This window comes from Sceloporus occidentalis, unplaced genomic scaffold, assembly GCF_023333645.1.
Source record: "Sceloporus occidentalis isolate IW3139 unplaced genomic scaffold, rSceOcc1.0.p SCAF_31, whole genome shotgun sequence".
NCBI classification, from domain to species: domain Eukaryota; kingdom Metazoa; phylum Chordata; class Lepidosauria; order Squamata; family Phrynosomatidae; genus Sceloporus; species Sceloporus occidentalis.
In genome coordinates, this window is record NW_028317011.1 from 1,290,036 (window position 1) to 1,307,800 (window position 17,765).

At 41.2% G+C, this 17,765-nt stretch overlaps 1 protein-coding gene across 1 annotated transcript; it reads right to left on the reverse strand.

Annotated features, from left to right (window-relative positions):
- Positions 1-319: 319 nt before the first annotated feature.
- LOC149298682 (TRPM8 channel-associated factor homolog) lies at positions 320-11,956 on the reverse strand. The gene is made up of 7 exons (XM_089487043.1): positions 11,340-11,956; positions 9,011-9,975; positions 8,606-8,700; positions 5,299-5,512; positions 4,391-4,630; positions 2,330-2,667; positions 320-577 (listed from the first exon to the last, which is right to left on the reverse strand). Exons 1-7 carry the CDS (start codon positions 11,954-11,956, stop codon positions 320-322), a joined length of 2,727 nt encoding a protein of 908 aa, XP_089343169.1.
- Between the last annotated feature and the right edge of the window lie 5,809 nt (positions 11,957-17,765).

Here is a 17,765-nt window from a genome sequence, read left to right on the forward strand (position 1 = left end):
AATACTCCAGGTACGCCCCTGCACCCCACGCAACCCACCTAGGAAGTGTACTTCTTGACCTCAAGGGGCACTCTTTCTTAGGCCTTCTATTTTTTTTTTTGCCGTTGAAAATTTTATTTTGAAGAATACCTTAAATTCCTTTTTAGCTTTTAATCAAAAAAATTAGCAATTTATTTTTAAGTGTACTACTAATGTAGTTGATTGATAATTTGTACTCGTGGATTAGCCAGTTGTATAACTTTACAAAGAATCAGAATATTAACTAAATCAATTGTATTGGCATTAGCTAGAGATATGTTTCTGTTTAGGCTTTAGGTTTTTATGCTTTGATTCCTGCTGTATACGACTTCATGGGATCATTCTCCCACTCAATTAAGGAGGCCAGTTTGTTGCGGGTTTTATCCTCAATAGGCCATCCCCAGGCCTGGAAAAACGGGACGAGGTTTCTATTCACTGCTCGTGAGAATGTCTCCACCCACAGATTCATCTTCTCATTTTTGTCCTTGGTGACATTCGAGAAAGTTTGATACTCTGAGAAAACACGTTTAAACGGGTCCCAGCCAAAGCCCTCTTGTAACTGAAATAAGACAAAAACAAATGACTTATAAGAGTCTTCTGTAAACCATGGATTTATGACACCTTACAATCTACCACCAGGAACAAGCATGGCCACCTGTGATGATGTGAGGGATCCTAATTTATTTTACTCTGGGAACAAAAAATATTATGGTGCAGTCCAGGGCCAGACTTGCAATGACAGGGCAGCCATGGCACTTTAAGGCCAGTGGCTGTCTGATGATGTAAGTGGTTAAGCATAACAGGCTAGTGTGTGGCTTTTATCGGCCAGCAGCCCACAACGCATTTGCCTGGTGTGCCAGATGGCCAGCCTGGGCCTGATGCAGTCCATGAAGATATGCTGAAAATTATCTAAATTTGCATAGTAGATGATGCTGTCTGGTTCAGTAGTATAGTCACTAATGCCAAATACCAAGGTAAGGTTCTATTTTAAAATAAATACATGGTTTGTGAAAATGTATGTAATGTATTCATATGACTGACTGCGCTGCAAGTGCATATAGTGTAACATGGGACCAGTACTCAGGCAGTAAAAAAGTGAATATGGTATTTACACAATTTAATGTATAAATCCATGTTCTGCTGTTTCTGTGCACATTATTGTGACAACAGGGCTGCAGAACACTCAGGACACACAATATTCTTAATGAGGAATGAGGGCAGGGAGTGGGGAGTGCAGTGACGCCGCTACAGTTTCCCCGTAGTGACCTGGAGACCCAGAGAAACGGTGCTTAGTCGAAACCTGGAGGGTCCCAGGTATTCAGATATGTATCCTAAAAGGGGTCTGCTGTCTGACTTCCCCATGTGGTGATCACATAGTGTCCAATCAGGGCCGGCCTTAGGGGTGTGCGACCTGTGCGACCGCACAGGGCGCCATGGTAGCAGGGGCGCCTGCCCGGGAATTAACTTAAAACATCGGGGGGTTTTTTGTCTTTGTTTTTTTTAAAACTTTATTTAACATCATTCATGTTAAATAAAGTTTAAAAAAAAAAAAAAAGTCCCGGGCAGGGGCGCCGAGTGGTTGCTCGTGAGGTTCTCAGCAACCGCTCGGCGCCCCTTACTCTCCGCGACTCCGTCGCGGTGCCGGCATCTCATGTTGAGTGCCGGACTATTCTGGCGCTCAACATTAAATGCCGGCACTGGGGCAGAGCGAGAAGACGGATGCCTCCCGCTCCCACCGCAGGACTCCGGCAACAAGGTAAGTGAGGGGGGGTGTAGTTTGAAGGGGCAGAGAGGGGGGGGTGTAGTTTGAAGGGGCAGAGAGGGGGGGTAGTTTGAAGGGGAAGAGAGGGGGGGTGTAGTTTGAAGGGGCAGAGGGGAGGGTGTAGTTTGAAGGGGCAGAGGGGGGTGTAGTTTGAAGGGGCAGAGGGGGGGTGTAGTTTGAAGGGACAGAGGGGGGGTGTAGTTTGAAGGGGCAGAGGGGGGTGTAGTTTGAAGGGGCAGAGGGGGGTAGTTTGAAGGGGCAGAGGGGGGTAGTTTGAAGGGGCAGAGGGGGGTGTAGTTTGAAGGGGCAGAGGGGGGTGTAGTTTGAAGGGGCAGAGGGGGGTAGTTTGAAGGGGCAGAGGGGAGGGGTAGTTTTAGGGGGGGTAGTTTGAAGGGGCAAAGGGGGTTAGTGAGGGGGGGCACCAGAGGAGTAGTCCGCACAGGGCGCCACAACGCCTAAGGCCGGCTCTGTGTCCAATACTATCTGTGTAACAACACTCACACTGCACACTTTTACATTGTCTTAATGCTGACTCTTGCTGACAGATACCTGAAGATAAGTTTCCAGTGCAGTCCACACAGACCATTCGTCTAAGATAGTTCCATTTTTCAGATAGGCTTTGATTCGTTCATCCCTACTTTTTGGCTGTAGGCTATTATGAGCTTGATCTCGTGGGATTCTCAGGACAGTCTCATGTACATAAACAGACCATAGGTTACATGTGGCTTCTGTGGTATGTGGGGGGAACTCCCAATAACCTCTCTGCTGATTATGACCAAGCTCATGTATGGGTCCCCATAGGCCTGATTTCTTGATGCTCTCAAGGTCAGTCAATGCCTTTGCAGATTCCATGTGGCACATTATGGGGTACCCAGAATGCATCCAACCTATACCAATAAAAAAAACAACACTCAAAATACAGTCTATTACAGACAGCAAACACAGGAGAGAGGGTTAACTTAAGGCAGGCGCGGGCTGGGCAGGGGGGCAATTGCCCCCCAGGCCGCCCTGAATCTGGGCCTGTGGGCCGGCCGGATGGCCGGCAGACGGATATTCAACGCAGCCGCTTAGTTTGCGGCTGGATTGAATGCGCCCGTCGTGCCGGTAGCGTACCTGGCGGGGGGCGGCCCGTCCCTGCTGCCGCTCATCTGAGGGGTGCCGGCGCGGCAACTGTGGCTGTGCGCTGGGATTTGAAGCCACACCCACCATCTTCCGCACCGTAAGGACAGGACACAGAAGAAAGGAAGAACGAAGAGGAGGAGGAAAAGTGACAGTGACAGAAGAAAGGTAGGACAAGATTCAGGGAGAGTGGATAGTGATGGGTGTTATGCTGAATGTTTGTGAATGAGGGTTTCAGATAGCATGGATGTGTAAGTGTTGGGTGATAGCATAGCATAGGGAGGCTGTAATCACATTCCTTTCATGCCCAGATTCCAGCATATACTAGCTGCCTAGGCATGATAGGAGTGTGATTGCTGTTATGAATTTTTTTTTGGGTCCAACTTTGGTGTGTTAACAACACGTTTATTGGACAGAATAATTATATATATATATTGCAAACAGCAATCACACTCCTATCATGCTAAGTCAGCCAGCACATGCTAGAACCTGGGCATGATAGGATTGTGATTGCTGTTAATTATATATATATATATATATATATATATATATATAAATTAATTAATATTGTTGTTGATTTTTTTTTAGTCTAATTTGGTGAGTTACTTTTAATAAAGTATTTCAAAGTTTTTTTTTTTGTTTTTTTTTGTGGTTTTGGCCAAGTGAATGCTGAATTTTCAGTGGTCCAGAATTTTCATTTCGGTACATCCCTACTATATACTAAGCCAATCACTGACGTGGTAGGCCTACACCACATCTTAGTATATAGTGATAGGGGTTGTAGTGCAGTATTGTCAGTGTCTGGCTCAATGTATAGTGATAGGCACGCATTGACGTTATCATTATATAATAGTTATGCTGTACCCCTGTCAATGTTTGCCTAACCATGGAAACTATGCAGTTTTAAAGTGTGTGTGGGGTGCCACATACAGTATATGCCACAGGTGCCAAATACTCTCGGTACGCCCCTGCATCATGCGGCAGTCAGACCCAATGGCTGTGCCTCAGCTCTTTGTCCCACGTCTTAAAAGGGGTGGGATGAAGAGCTGAGGCACAGCCATTGGGCGGTGCGGTGCGTGCACGCCGGTCGCTTTGATTTCATTAAGCGCCGGTGGAGTGACTGCCGCACGACAGCCGCTTTCAATGTCGCTCGCAGCCGCTTTGGTGGCGCAATGGGCCAGTTGACTAGACTTGCCCCCCAGGCCTTGGGCTGCCAGCCCTCCCCTGACTTAAGGTAGCCCCTGCAAAGCTGCTGTGCCATAGAACTCAATACACTAGGAATACCCAAGCTTCAAATAAAGATGACAAACTAAATGTCCAAACTGCATTGCCAGTGCTCACACAGAAGAAATAATTGTCATGACAGCACTGCTTGTGATTGTAATCTATCTTTGAGAATCTATTAGAACATTTGGAAAAATATATTTTGCAGTGCATCTTATATATCTTTGCATTTAGATGTGGTATATAGTGGATTAAATGAGGACTTACCAGCTGAGATCTGTACATCTGTTACAATTCTCTCAGGGCGCAAACACTTTTTAGGAGTCGCTGCAAGCTCAGTTATAGCTTCCATAAAAGTATCCCAAAGGGACAATAGAGGTTCTGGGTCATCTAATGAGCGTATTGACTCTGACGGTACTGTCAGTATGATATTTTCCGCAATTAACTCAGCCCATGGAGGTCGGAGATTACGGATGTTTTCCCTCCAGCATGTGAGGTTGGTTTTACCTGAAAGAAAGAATATGTTGGACTCTTATATCAACAGGCCAAGGTGACAGGAGGCATTTCATGATGAGTCCACAAAACAGAAACCTGTCAGGCACACCAAAAGATATTGTAGCCAACAAAAAATGATATACTTTGCAACAAAGTAGAAGAAAGTTGTTATCAACAAAGTAGAAGAAAGTTATCAACAAGTCTATACACTATCAATATGTCATGATTCACAAATACATGTATGTATTACTAATTGCTAATCCCCTCTGCATATTCTAGTTTCTCTTAGCTTTTGCAGTTCCCTATTTGAGGATGATGCACTGCTTGGTTTTGTTGAATACTATAATACTCATTGGCATTCATTATTGGATGTTCTGGTATATAACATTGGCTTCTGGTATATAACATTGGCTGAACAAAACTCTAGAAAATGGCTTGCAAGCAGCATTAAATAACAAAACCAATATTCCCCCCCAAAAAATAACATACAAAAAGAAAAATGCATAAAACAATGCAATTAACTAGTGACATTAAGGCTTAATGCAATTAACTAGTGACAGACATTAAGGCTTAACCGTTAGAATCAGACTTTTACCAACAAAATAACAGATGCTGTTTATAACCTAATTTGGATTTTTCTGGTTTATATACATAGCAACACATCATAGTTCCGGACTTACCTTTTATGTATGTTGCGGCTAGTTCTGCTCCATACACTGTAACAGGGATCATTCCCAGCTTGCTCTCAGCTTTGACAATGATGTACAGGAGTCCACCCCAAACACAAGATATCTTAATCTTCTCACCAAGAACACACATTTTGTTCACGACCATAGGGGCTCGACATAACTTGTCTGCAGAGCTTAGGTCATCTGTTTGACAGCCAACCTGCACCTAGATAACACCACAATTATTAAGACAGGCACAATGTATTAGGAGGGACTAAAGTTTTGCCAATATAAACTCGTGCTCTATAAATATAAAAATATTTTCCAATAACGGAAAACTAAAAAAAAGCTCAACTAAATATTTTCAAGACCCTTGGCAGACACAGAACACCATAAACTTCTCAGGCCCTGTCCTTACTTATTGTTTCAACAATAAGTAAGGAAAATGTAATGTTACAGGGTACTTTCTATTGATTAATTATCATGCTACAGAACAATTGTTAAAGGAAATTCACTTTAATTCTGTGAAAATACACTGAAAAGAATACAGTGGAGTAATAAAATGATCTTTTCAGGACCACTTTGACTTTTGATCTAAATCTATTGTATTGATCCAAGCTTTAAACATTGTTACCTACCCTTTGAACGTGATTGCAAATGAAAAATATCTGTAAAACAAATTTTAGCTAGGAATATTGTTAATCTTGTACATCAATATTTTATCTGCCTCCCACCGTTATCGTTTCATCTTTGCTTCCATGCCGTCTTAAATCCCTTCCATTATCCAAATTCTAGTCTAATACTTATCTTTTTACCCACAAAGATTTGTGGGTAAACCTTACTCTCCATCCTCCTCCCATTTCTTTCAAGTCTGTTTCCACTCCAGCTCCAATCCTCCTTTCTAGTCCTACAAGCTTTCATTACACTACATTCAAAAACTCAAGATGTTCCTTTCGTCTTCTTCATCATGCATTTATTTATGCTACCATTTAAAAGTCTGGGGTCACTTATAAATTTCCTTCAGTTTGAAAGAAACATAAATATTGTCCATTAGAAAAAATGGATCAGAAATACAGTGTAGACATTGTTCATGTTGTAAATGACTATTGTAGTTGGAAACGGCTGATTTCTAATGTACTCATAGGCATACAGAGGACCTTTATCAGAAGCCATCACTCCTGTGTTCCAATGGCAGGTTGTGTTCACTAATCTGAATTTAAGTTTAGATGGCTAAATGATCATTATGTTACACAACTTGAAATGCCCTTGTTTTCCATGAAAACAGCTAAGTGACCCCAAACGTTTGAGTGTTAGTTTATCTGTCTACTAGACTTGGGCACCAGGGGGCTCTTCGTGTTCGTCTTCGTGCTCGTCTTCGGCCAAAAAAAGAACTTCGCATTCCGCGAATATTCGCCTGGTCCTGTCTTCTCTTCGGGCGAATATTCGCGGACATTCTTCGTGCTCGGGTTTTCTTCGTTTTCCCCGGTTAAGGGGTTAAAACGGGGTTAAAGCCGCTCTGGCGCCAGGAGTTTAAATGTCCGTATGAGCAACTCTATTGGTCGTCAGCAGGGGGCTCGTCTGCCATTGGTTGATGGCAGATGAGCCCCCTGCTGGCGACCAATAGGGTCGCTCGTACAGACTGTTATACTCCTGGTGCCGTAATTGTCCGGCAGATCCCGCTGGTCTCCCTGTTCTATAATTTATTAACTGATAGAACAGGGAGACCAGTGGGATCTGCCGGGTAAGTTACAGCATTGGGGTTTTAAAAGTCTGCACGAGAGACTCTGTTGGTCGCTCGTGCAGACTTTTAAAACCCCAATGCTACAACTTACCCGGCACATCCCACTGGTCTCCCTCCCTGTTCAATTAATTAAATGTCCGTACGAGCGAACAATAAAGTCGCTCGTACGGACATTTAACTCTGTACAGGGAGGGAGACCAGTGGCATCGGCAGGGTAAGTTGCAGCATTGGGGTTTGAAAACCCCAATGCTGCAACTTGCCCTGCCGATGCCACTGGTCTTTAACTAATTGAACAGGGAGGGAGACCGATGCCACTGGTCTCCCTCCCTGTTCAATTAGTTAGTCCGTGCCGGGTTAAATGTCCGTACGAGCGACCAATAAAGTCGCTCGTACGGACATTTAACTCTGTACAGGGAGGGAGACCAGTGGCATCGGCAGGGTAAGTTGCAGCATTGGGGTTTTAAAACCCCAATGCTGCAACTTGCCCTGCCGATGCCACTGGTCTTTAACTAATTGAACAGGGAGGGAGACCGATGCCACTGGTCTCCCTCCCTGTTCAATTAGTTAGTCCGTGCCGGGTTAAATGTCCGTACGAGCGACCAATAAAGTCGCTCGTACGGACATTTAACTCTGTACAGGGAGGGAGACCAGTGGCATCGGCAGGGTAAGTTGCAGCATTGGGGTTTTAAAACCCCAATGCTGCAACTTGCCCTGCCGATGCCACTGGTCTTTAACTAATTGAACAGGGAGGGAGACCGATGCCACTGGTCTCCCTCCCTGTTCAATTAGTTAGTCTGTGCCGGGTTAAATGTCCGTACGAGCGACCAATAAAGTCGCTCGTACGGACATTTAACTAATTGATGCCACTGGTCTCCCTCCCTGTTCAATTAGTTAGGGGTTAACCTTTTTTTAAAGGGTTAAGGGGCCGTGCAAGTGAGCCTATTGGTCGCTTGCACGGCCCTTTAACCTATGGATTTCTGCTCCCGTTAACCCCTTCGATGCTGTGTTAACGCAGCATCGAAGGGGTTAACGGGAGCGGAAATCCATAGGTTCGCTGTCAGGGGCTACAAAGACCGTGCGAGTGAGCCTATTGGTCACCTGCAGGGTCTTTCTCTGGCATCAACCAATTGGTTGATGCCAGAGGAGGTCCCTGTAGGCGACCAATAGGCTCATTCGCACTGCCCTGTAACCCGTGACGGCGAACCTGCGGATTTCCACTTCCGGGAACTGCCGCGATGCCGCGAAGCCGCGAAGACAAGACAAGGTAAGATGAAGGGGGGGAATGGTAGACGAAGACGAAGACAATCACGAAGATCTTCGTGGTGTGTGTCTTCGTCTTCGCCTACGTTTTACCGCCGCCGTCTTCTCTTCGGCGTGTCTTCGGAACGAACACGAAAACGCACTCTTCGTGTTCGTTTCCATGTTCGCCCGAAGACGAATGCACAAGTCTACTGTCTACTTTAACCTCAATAGGAAAAGGTTCTGAATCCTGTCAAGTAGCCCAGGACCCCTCTCTCCTGCTCTTTTCAGTGCAGTATGCCAGTTGCAGCTCCATCTAATATTGTTTGGAGTTATTACCTGAAGACCTTGCCCAACAGCTGATGTTGGAAACATAATAACTGCTTTTTTTCCAGGAGGCAGGTACAGTCCAGTGCTTCTCCATGCATCCTCACCTGGTAAAGTATATCAACATTACTACATATGAATGTCTCAAAGTGACACAAAAGAGCTATGTAATGGAAATGCGTGCCAAAACCTCCAAAAGTGAGGAGGACACTGTATAAAAAGTGATTTCAGTGCAAAGTATGAAAATGTGACATATCAGCATAGCAACCAGTTGAATGAACCAATCCAATTGATGCTGTAGTAGTAAAACCACTTTCCAAAGTTTGCACCATAATCGCTTTGAATACATACCACCAACGTATTATTATTATTACTACAGCAGAATCTACTTTTTATGCAAATGTAGTAAAGTGTTACCTGGATTTGTAGCATCTATATGCACAGTAACTGAGGGTTGATGCTGAAAAGAAAGGTCGTCCAGTGTCTGCTTGTCCTCTAGATTCAAGCAGCAGACATCCTGAGCCAAACAAAGAATTAAAGCCTCTTTAGAGTTACTTGTCACAGGGCATTCTTTACTAACACAGGGGATCATACTTCCCCGCACAAGACAAGCAAACTTTTCCTGCTGGGAAGAAATGAGAGGGCTGGCTGGCAGCTTCATGAATCTGGAAGCATCTTGTCTGAGCTTCTGCATCCAGGAGCTCAGAGGAGGTTTTATTTCTGCCCCACTTTCTAAGTCCTTCTGCAGTTGGCAGAATGCTTTCGGGAAGTGATAGCAGCTTGCAGCACCCTCAGGGTCTAATGTCTTATAGATACCCTGAGGAACAGTCTTCTCAAGGATGCTAATTCCAAACTTATTCAGAATTTTATTCCCTGGGTAATTGGTAAGTACATTTTGACCTGACTTTCCATAAGACCAATACCATGCATGGCCTGCAATAAGGAGGCCTCCTCCCTCCGCTACAAACCGCTGGATGCTTTCTGCCTCAGTGTCACTGTATGACTCACAACAATACACACTGAGGCCTGGAACTAAGTTCGATATTTCACAATTGATACCCTCTTGCTTCAGGATTTTAGCAAATGAAGCCTGATCCTGATGAATGCCAATAATTCCCTTTCTCCCTATGTCCAGCCATGATATGGCATTCAGCATGAATGTTTTGAGCTCTGGTTTAGCTAGGTAACCTTCATGTGTCCCCACAACCACACGTCCTCTTCCATAATATGTAGCAGCAAAAAAACATTGATTGCTGTTGCTCAATCCAACTGGAAATGCCAAAGGTCCATGAAGCAGAAGCTCTGAGGGGACACGTGAACCGCTGATGTCTAACTGGGACACACCTTGACAAAGATGCTCCAGATCCTGGGAAAAGTTGACACTGTAAGAGAAGACACTCTGATAATACAGTAATAATAACTCCACAGACTACATGTAAAAAAACAATCCATTAGCCGTACTAAGTGAATGCAGAATAGTAAAAAGCTTACAATGAAGTAGAATCACCAGCATATATTATTTTCTGAGGATGACTTAATAGCTGCAACTCTTTAGGAGGTTTCACATTCATGTGACATGAGAGTTATATCTTAAAGTCATGTCTAATTAATTTTATTGAGATGGGCATTTTTTAGCATCATGATTATAAAGACCATTTTAATTATTATTTTTAATTATACAGTATAACCTATATATTGGGAATATCTTGCTAGGGTTTGGAATAGCCCTACTGAAAGTATGGGTACATTGGGTACAAAAGTTAAAGCTAAAGAACACGCAAAACTCTTTGGCTGATCCCACATAGAGACTATGCTGGGAGTATTAATTGACTATTATTAATATTATTATACAATTAGAATACTTAAGTGTACCCTAAGAAAATAACTCCACTTACAGTTTTGCATCCAATTTACCATGGTAGTATATTCTGTGTTAGTGGCCTAAAATAGCTGAAGAGATCACGTCAGGGAGGCATGAAGCACAATCAACCTCACTAATCAAGAGAAGTGATTTATAGATCATATTCACTCCTTTGTGATTTGTGGTATCTTAGTTTGCTTTGGTAAATTATTTAGTTAGTGTGGTTCAGTGTGCAATGACTAGTAGAAAGCTATGCCTTTTCATATACCTACTAAATAAAATATGTAGTCATAACTCTTGTTGGACAGTCTGCAGACTGCTTTTATTAGTTAGAGATATTGGTCCTGGTTTGGGTAATTCAATGTAAAAGAACACGTGAGTTATGGAGATATGGCTGTGTTATGTGACCCCGCAGTAGTCGAGTGGCAGCACTGATGTTGTGTGTGTTTGTCTATAGGTATGCACCCTTAGTGTATGATGTCAGAGTGAGTGTGTGTTACTGTACGGTAATGGAGTATGCATGTTAGTGTATGGTGTTAGCATGAATGTGTTACTGTATGTCATTACAGTGAGCATGTAGTAGTGTATAATGTAAGCATGTGCGAGTGTGTGGTGTTATCATTGGTTATATGTATGTATGTATGTATGTTAGTGTGGATGTTCATTTTCACAATGTCTACATTACACCAGTTGGTAGGTGTGAAAGGTTAAATAAAGAATCAAAACTAAATTTAAAACCTAAAGATCAGTAAATGATATTCAAAATCCAGAAACAAGAATGACATAACAAAAATTACATAATAACAGTATTTAGATATCAATCACTAACAGTAATTATACCTTACAGGTATATAGTAATTAAGAAATGAATGCGCATATACTTACTCTGTGTACAATGGGCTCCACGGTATACTTTCACTAACACTAAATGTTCCTTTCTCTCCATATTTACCAGTAAAGTAAATACCAGACACTGATACTATTTTGTTTCCAGGAAACATTTGCAAAACATTGTCGCTTCTGTAGCTGTTTGCCCAGTGCCAGGCCTCTGCTCCAATTAGCAGACCTCCACCTTCATGCAAGAAGGATATTATCTCCTTAGCTTGATTATCATCATAGCCAGTAGTGCATAGGACTCCAAGACCCTGCATGAGACCAGGAGTTGTTTGGACATTCCATCCTGAAGCAGAGAGATTATTTGCCAGAGGTTCCAAACTGTTGTGGACTCCAATTACTGCTCCAGGGGATGGACTTAGCCAGGACACTGCATTCTGCAAGAAGCCTGTAAACTGGGGGTTCATCAAATAGGACTCATGAGCCAAAACCACCAGTCTACCCTTTCCATACCGAGATGCAGCTATGAGAACATCTTCTGCAGGAGTCACAAGAATAGGAAATGCGGAGTCTCCACTAAGAAGCAATTTGCAGGGTACGCAGTTTCCTGTGAAATCCAGGCATGCGATACCCCGAACCAGTGAACGGTAATCTTCATTAAATGCCATGTTCCCTATTGTTAAGAAACAAAGTCATCAGATGAGTGGAAGGCAGCAGAACAACTGAAACATAGATTCTGACAGCAGATAAGAACCATCTAGTTTTTCTTGACTCAAAATTCCCTAATATGTACAATAAACATATTTCAATGAAACACTCAATAGGCAATGGTATACGTTTACAAAAAAATTGTCAGTGTCAGTGTATGTCTTTAATATTCTTTTAGAAAAAGGCTCCAGGCACTCAAGGGTTCCATCAGACAGATTTATTGAAGGAAATGGACAACAACGTTTCGACCTCACAATGAGGTCTTTATCAAGTTGATATTTTTAAAATGCCACTCAAATGATTATTGGGAAAAAGCTAAATAGATCAGAGACCTCTCTTTTAAGCACCCTATTGAGCAGAGTGGCAACATGAAGGTTGGTTACCCAATAGAGTGATCTTCCCCCATGTTTTGTGCCAGAGGGCTGACGCACCACAATATACCACTGAGTTCTTCTGGATTAATAACATGTTGTTCTACTAGATGTACTCTGTGCCATTTTCCAACTTGATTAACTATGTTACATACTTTGAAATAGCTCTAGTGTTTAAAAAGTTCACATCTCTTAACTGGACAGAGACAAGATAAGAATCATTTGGCTCATCTAGTCTACCCAGTTTTCATGATGTAAGGATTCAGACCTTAATCAATACTTAGTATCATCTCAGGTTCAGGATAGCTTTATTCTTATCATGTGCATTTTTAAATGCCCTTGCTGTATTTGCATCTACCACTTCTGCTGGGAGGCTGTTCCACTGAACCTCTAGTTTTAGATTGTTGGTATTGATTCTCCACCTTGTGCTATACCTCCAGTCATTTGTTTCTTTCACATCTCCCCTCCCTCTTCTTTCCTCCAAGCTATACATATTCAGATTTTTTATCTAAATAAATACTTATTTGGTGACATCCTTGACATCAATGTGTATTTCACTACATTATCTTTATGTGGCCATGACAAACATCTTTCCACTTTCTGTAGTAATGTTTAGCTGTAATGCAACTGTCTGTTTCTGTATGTGTGTTTCTAAACTCTTAGAACACAAGAAGCGAACCATTCGTACGCCATATAATAAGTTCATTATGAAGTAAGGCAAGGAAAAGTAACTTTTGGATCCTTCCTGTTTTAAAAATGACTTTTTTTCTATTAGAATTGACAAAACATCCTTTCAGTGGTATGAGTCTTATAATGCCATAAAAAAAGAAATCAGGTAAGCAGAAATGGTAAATAAGAAAACGACTGCAAAAGAAAGTAGGGTAAATCAAAAAGTGTTTTTCAAATACATCAATGGTAAAGTAATGTAAAAAGAAAATGACGCACCCCCTAAAACCCTTTTTAAAAAAGTGGGTACGCTTACTAAAGGTGGCAAGCTGAAAAAAACCTACTGGTGTATTGTGGTGTGGAAGATCTCTGGCACAAAATGGAGGAAGATCACTCTGTTGGGTAATCAACCTCCATGGCGTGCCTATGCTTAATAGGGTGCTTACAATAGAGATCTCTGATCTCCACAACTGGGCCATGAACACTAGAGGGGATAGCCTTACATAGCACATTGTACTGGTGCCACCTGTCCTCCTGAGAGGAGAACTAGGAAATGGCGTCCTGGAAGGTCCTACCTAAAACCTGTCCCATATATATCGACACCACTGAAGAAACTGATGGCAGACATCTGGCAAATTATCTGTCGAAATACTACGTTGAATACATTGAAGATAAAGAGGAGCCTACTTCCGTAACTAAAATAGCTTTATTTTAATTTTGAAGGATTCTTTTGTATCCGGAGATGGGAGGAAATCAAATGTGATGTCACTAAATCAAAACTTTATGTCATATCCCCACAGAAGGATTTAGAAAAATAAGAGACTGGGTAATCAAATTATTAGACAAAGATTAGATAACGTTGTACAACAAAAGAGACATTCCAAGAAAGAGGTTCTACTCTACAGACAGGTTTTACAATGTACATTGTACATTATAATAATATTTCCAGACTTTTACCCACGCTCAACTGAACCAATGCTTAAATTCTACAGCTGGAAATAATAATACAAAATAAACGCTACATAATTTGATACAAATGCACTTTTTTGCCAATAATTTATCTTGTTAAATATTTGAGTAACGAGGCATGAGTACACACTTTGCATGCATAAAACCATGTATATACTGGGTGTTTCTTGGTTTACAGTCCAATAAATGTACATTGAACCCCTATAACACAAAAGTACTGATCATAACTTTGAGATAACCCACTCTCTAAGTTTCTACTCGTTACTCACAGGTTACTCTGACCGTTGCTTCCCTATGTTATAAAATCAAACACCTGTAAGTGAAAACAAATAGCTCATACAGACAGGCTAAGGCGTAACACAGGATACATACAAGATACATACGTGTAATGCCAAAGATGAGACGAGACTGAACTGCAACCACAGCTGTACAACACACAGTCTTTATGCAGGGAAGGGGTGTGGTACTGACGGCTTATAAAGTAGTTGCGTCCGTGCTGGAGTAGGCAGTACTGTGGGATGTGGTAGGGGAGGGAAGAGAATAGCAAGATATGGAGAGAGGAAGGACAGAGTATGATGACAGAAAGTGTACAGCACGTAGATGCGAGATTGCTGGAAAGGGCCCTTATACTATCTAAAATAAGAAAGCGTAAACAGAATAGGTAGCTCAACAATATAGAGGGTAGGACCAAATGAGAACTGGTATTGAGATAAGGTTGTGCACCCTTTACAACCTAAAGCAAATGGGTATAAAAACTATTACTGTTCTAATAAGGTCCCTGAATGGTATGTTAGAATACAGCTGGTGTTGTGTGTGTGATGATATAGAATGTTTAAAAGTATCCAATCAGTAAAACGGTGTGTAGCGGTTTAGAAACATAGATACATTTATTAAAATAAATACAAAAAATAAATACAAAAAATAGGGTCAGCTGCAGGGCCCTTGCAGCTAGACTCTAAAATAAATTGCACAAAATAACTTTCCTATAAGATCTATAAGGGTATCTCGTTATGATAAAATAGGTATAAAATGGGGAGGAAAAAAAAAAAAACTGGTTATTAAAATAACACAATATGCTCAAGGCAGTTGATTATAACATCAAGAGATAATGTCTCTTGTGTGAAATATGTACAAATTTCATATAGTTGGTTTCTATAAATATATCAAAGACCGAGTGGATGACACAATAATATTGCTGTTTGTTATGTAAAGTACTTCGAATATAGTCCTCTGTGGAAAAAGAGTATTTCATATTATTCACAGTTTGTAGGTGATAACATTTATCAGTGTTCGGTGTGTCTTCTGTGAAAACTTCCTTAGTGATCCTTTCTATGAAAATGTTTTTAGATACCGTGTGTCTTTATTATGATTTTTCGGGAGAATTAAATATGGTGCTGTGCACCTCTCACCGATCTTCTTATGCTGTGTCCCGCGGAGCTCTCACACTTACCCTGTTAGAGAACAGTAATAGTTTTTATAAGAAAGCAATGAGGTTTAAATTCAGATTAAAGCGGATCTGTCACCATGATGGCTTTTCACATAAGTGAATTCATTCACTAATAGTACCTTATGGCTTGTGCTGTTTGCTTATCAGTCACTGTTTGGGAAAAACAAATTATTGAAAATTTACCTTGAAACTGAGGTTGGCAGCAGCCAATTAATAATTTCCTGTCCAAATATACCGTATCTGCCTTTTCCTCACCCTGCAATTTAAATATGGAATATATAAATGAACCTGAGGCTAAAATGGTATGTGATGTTAGTAACAAAACACATCAGGAATAGTTTACAAACCTTAACGTGTAGACACCGGAAAAGCAACATATGTACATATGTTGAAAAGCCCCTTAAATACCTGGATTTATAACCTTAACCCGTCCGGTTTTCCTTTAAATACTACCGATTCCTCTTTGTATGAAACTCCACTTACACCAGTGGCTTAAGACAATATGTTTATTAAAATTACAAATACATGTATGTGAGAATCCAGAGAAGCGTCTGAAATACAAGGTTCTATGACTCTAACTACACTATGCTAGTGACTCTGTGTGTGCATGTAATGATGGGGTGTCCCTGTCACCTTGATGTTATCCTAAGACTTCCCCCACAGTGAAGTTGATGGTCTTCAGGGCAAATTCAGGGTGGGTCTCTGGAATGTTGATATTATCTCCTGTCTCCAGGGTGTCATCTTCAGCTAGTCATCAGCCCAGATACAATCTCCTGCAGTTATTTTGTTGTAGGAGACAATGTATAGAGATTGTATCTCCTGTTTGTTGTTCCCACCTGGTAGAGAGATAGCCCTTTGATGTAGGCAGTTCCTGGACATTCGGGTTTTGCCACTAGTGTAATTCCTTGAAACTGGTTTACTCAAGATGAACCCCACTTGGGAGTGTTGGGAGATTAATATTTGTTACAACATATATTAGAGAACTTTCAATATGCAAGTACTCGTGTTAAACAGTAAGAGTATGTAAGATTAGCAGTTTTAAAGCGGGTTTAAAATAAAGTAAGTACATAATACTTACATACATAATGCTTTAATTAAAATAAATGGGCAAGATAGTGGGAGTTCCCCTTTAAATCCCATAATTGTAGTAAAGAAATAGAAAGATAAAACGGTACATTCCCATAAGTATGGCATTCTTTTTTTATCCCTGGTGTTTCTGCTTGTAAGTGGAGGGGTGATAGGAGTTGCAGTTCATAACCCCCCTTTTTTTTTTAAATACATGTATTTTTAGAAATGTATTTGTCTGAGCGTGCCTTTTGCAAGGGCACAATGGCCTCTCCTGGAATTGAATATGGGAAGCCCACAGGGGCTCACATATAAAACTCAGAAAGGCATGTATGAGGTGCCGCTGGGTCCATTACTAAGCACAGCCACAGTTGTAGGAGCGCTGGATGTACACAGGCTGGTAGTCACCCAGTGCTACTGACAGACAAGCTGTTGGGAGGCAACCGCTTGGATTTCAACTATTGCTCTTTGGGCTTTTTTTCAGTAAAATGTTTTAATTGGTTTTACAAAAAAAAAAAGAAAACATAGATTGGCCATTAACACTAAATGATGCCTTCACTTGGAGGCCAAACAACAATATTTAGTATTGACTTGTAATGTAATGTTAAACATCATCTCCCCGTTCACCATATACAGCTCTTTGTTTCAATACCTTTCTCAATCCCCACTTGGAATTCCCCTTTCTCATATTCAACGCATCTCCTGGCTTTTCTATTTGTAACTTCTCCTAGCTGTACAGAGTATTTCTGCTCCTGTGACTGCAGGCAAATTGGAGCCTTGCCTTTTCCATTATGTCCATGGACAGATTACAGCACACCTATCAATTAGCTAAAAGAAGACAGCGCTGAGACAATATACAACTTAAAAAATATATATATTTTTTTATTTTCTTGTGTTTTTTATAATAAAAAATATATATTTTATTATAAAAAAACAAGAAAAGAAAAAAAAATTATATATATACACAGGCAAATACGGTAATAAATGAAATGATATATATACACAGGGTCAAATAATGAATGACACAGCTTGTACAAAAATTTAAATGTCAAGCAATCATATCACAAAAATATGTCCAAAAAAAGGAAAAATAAACATACAACAAACAAAGTTTTAAAAAAAAAGCCATCATGCGCCTTTTCTGCAGCTAAAGAAGTCGTTAGAACGAAAAGCGTCCTGCATAACGGCGCCAAGCCTGGCCAGGCGTAACCAAGTCAACAGTGAGTTTTATTCTCAATTTTATTTTTAAAA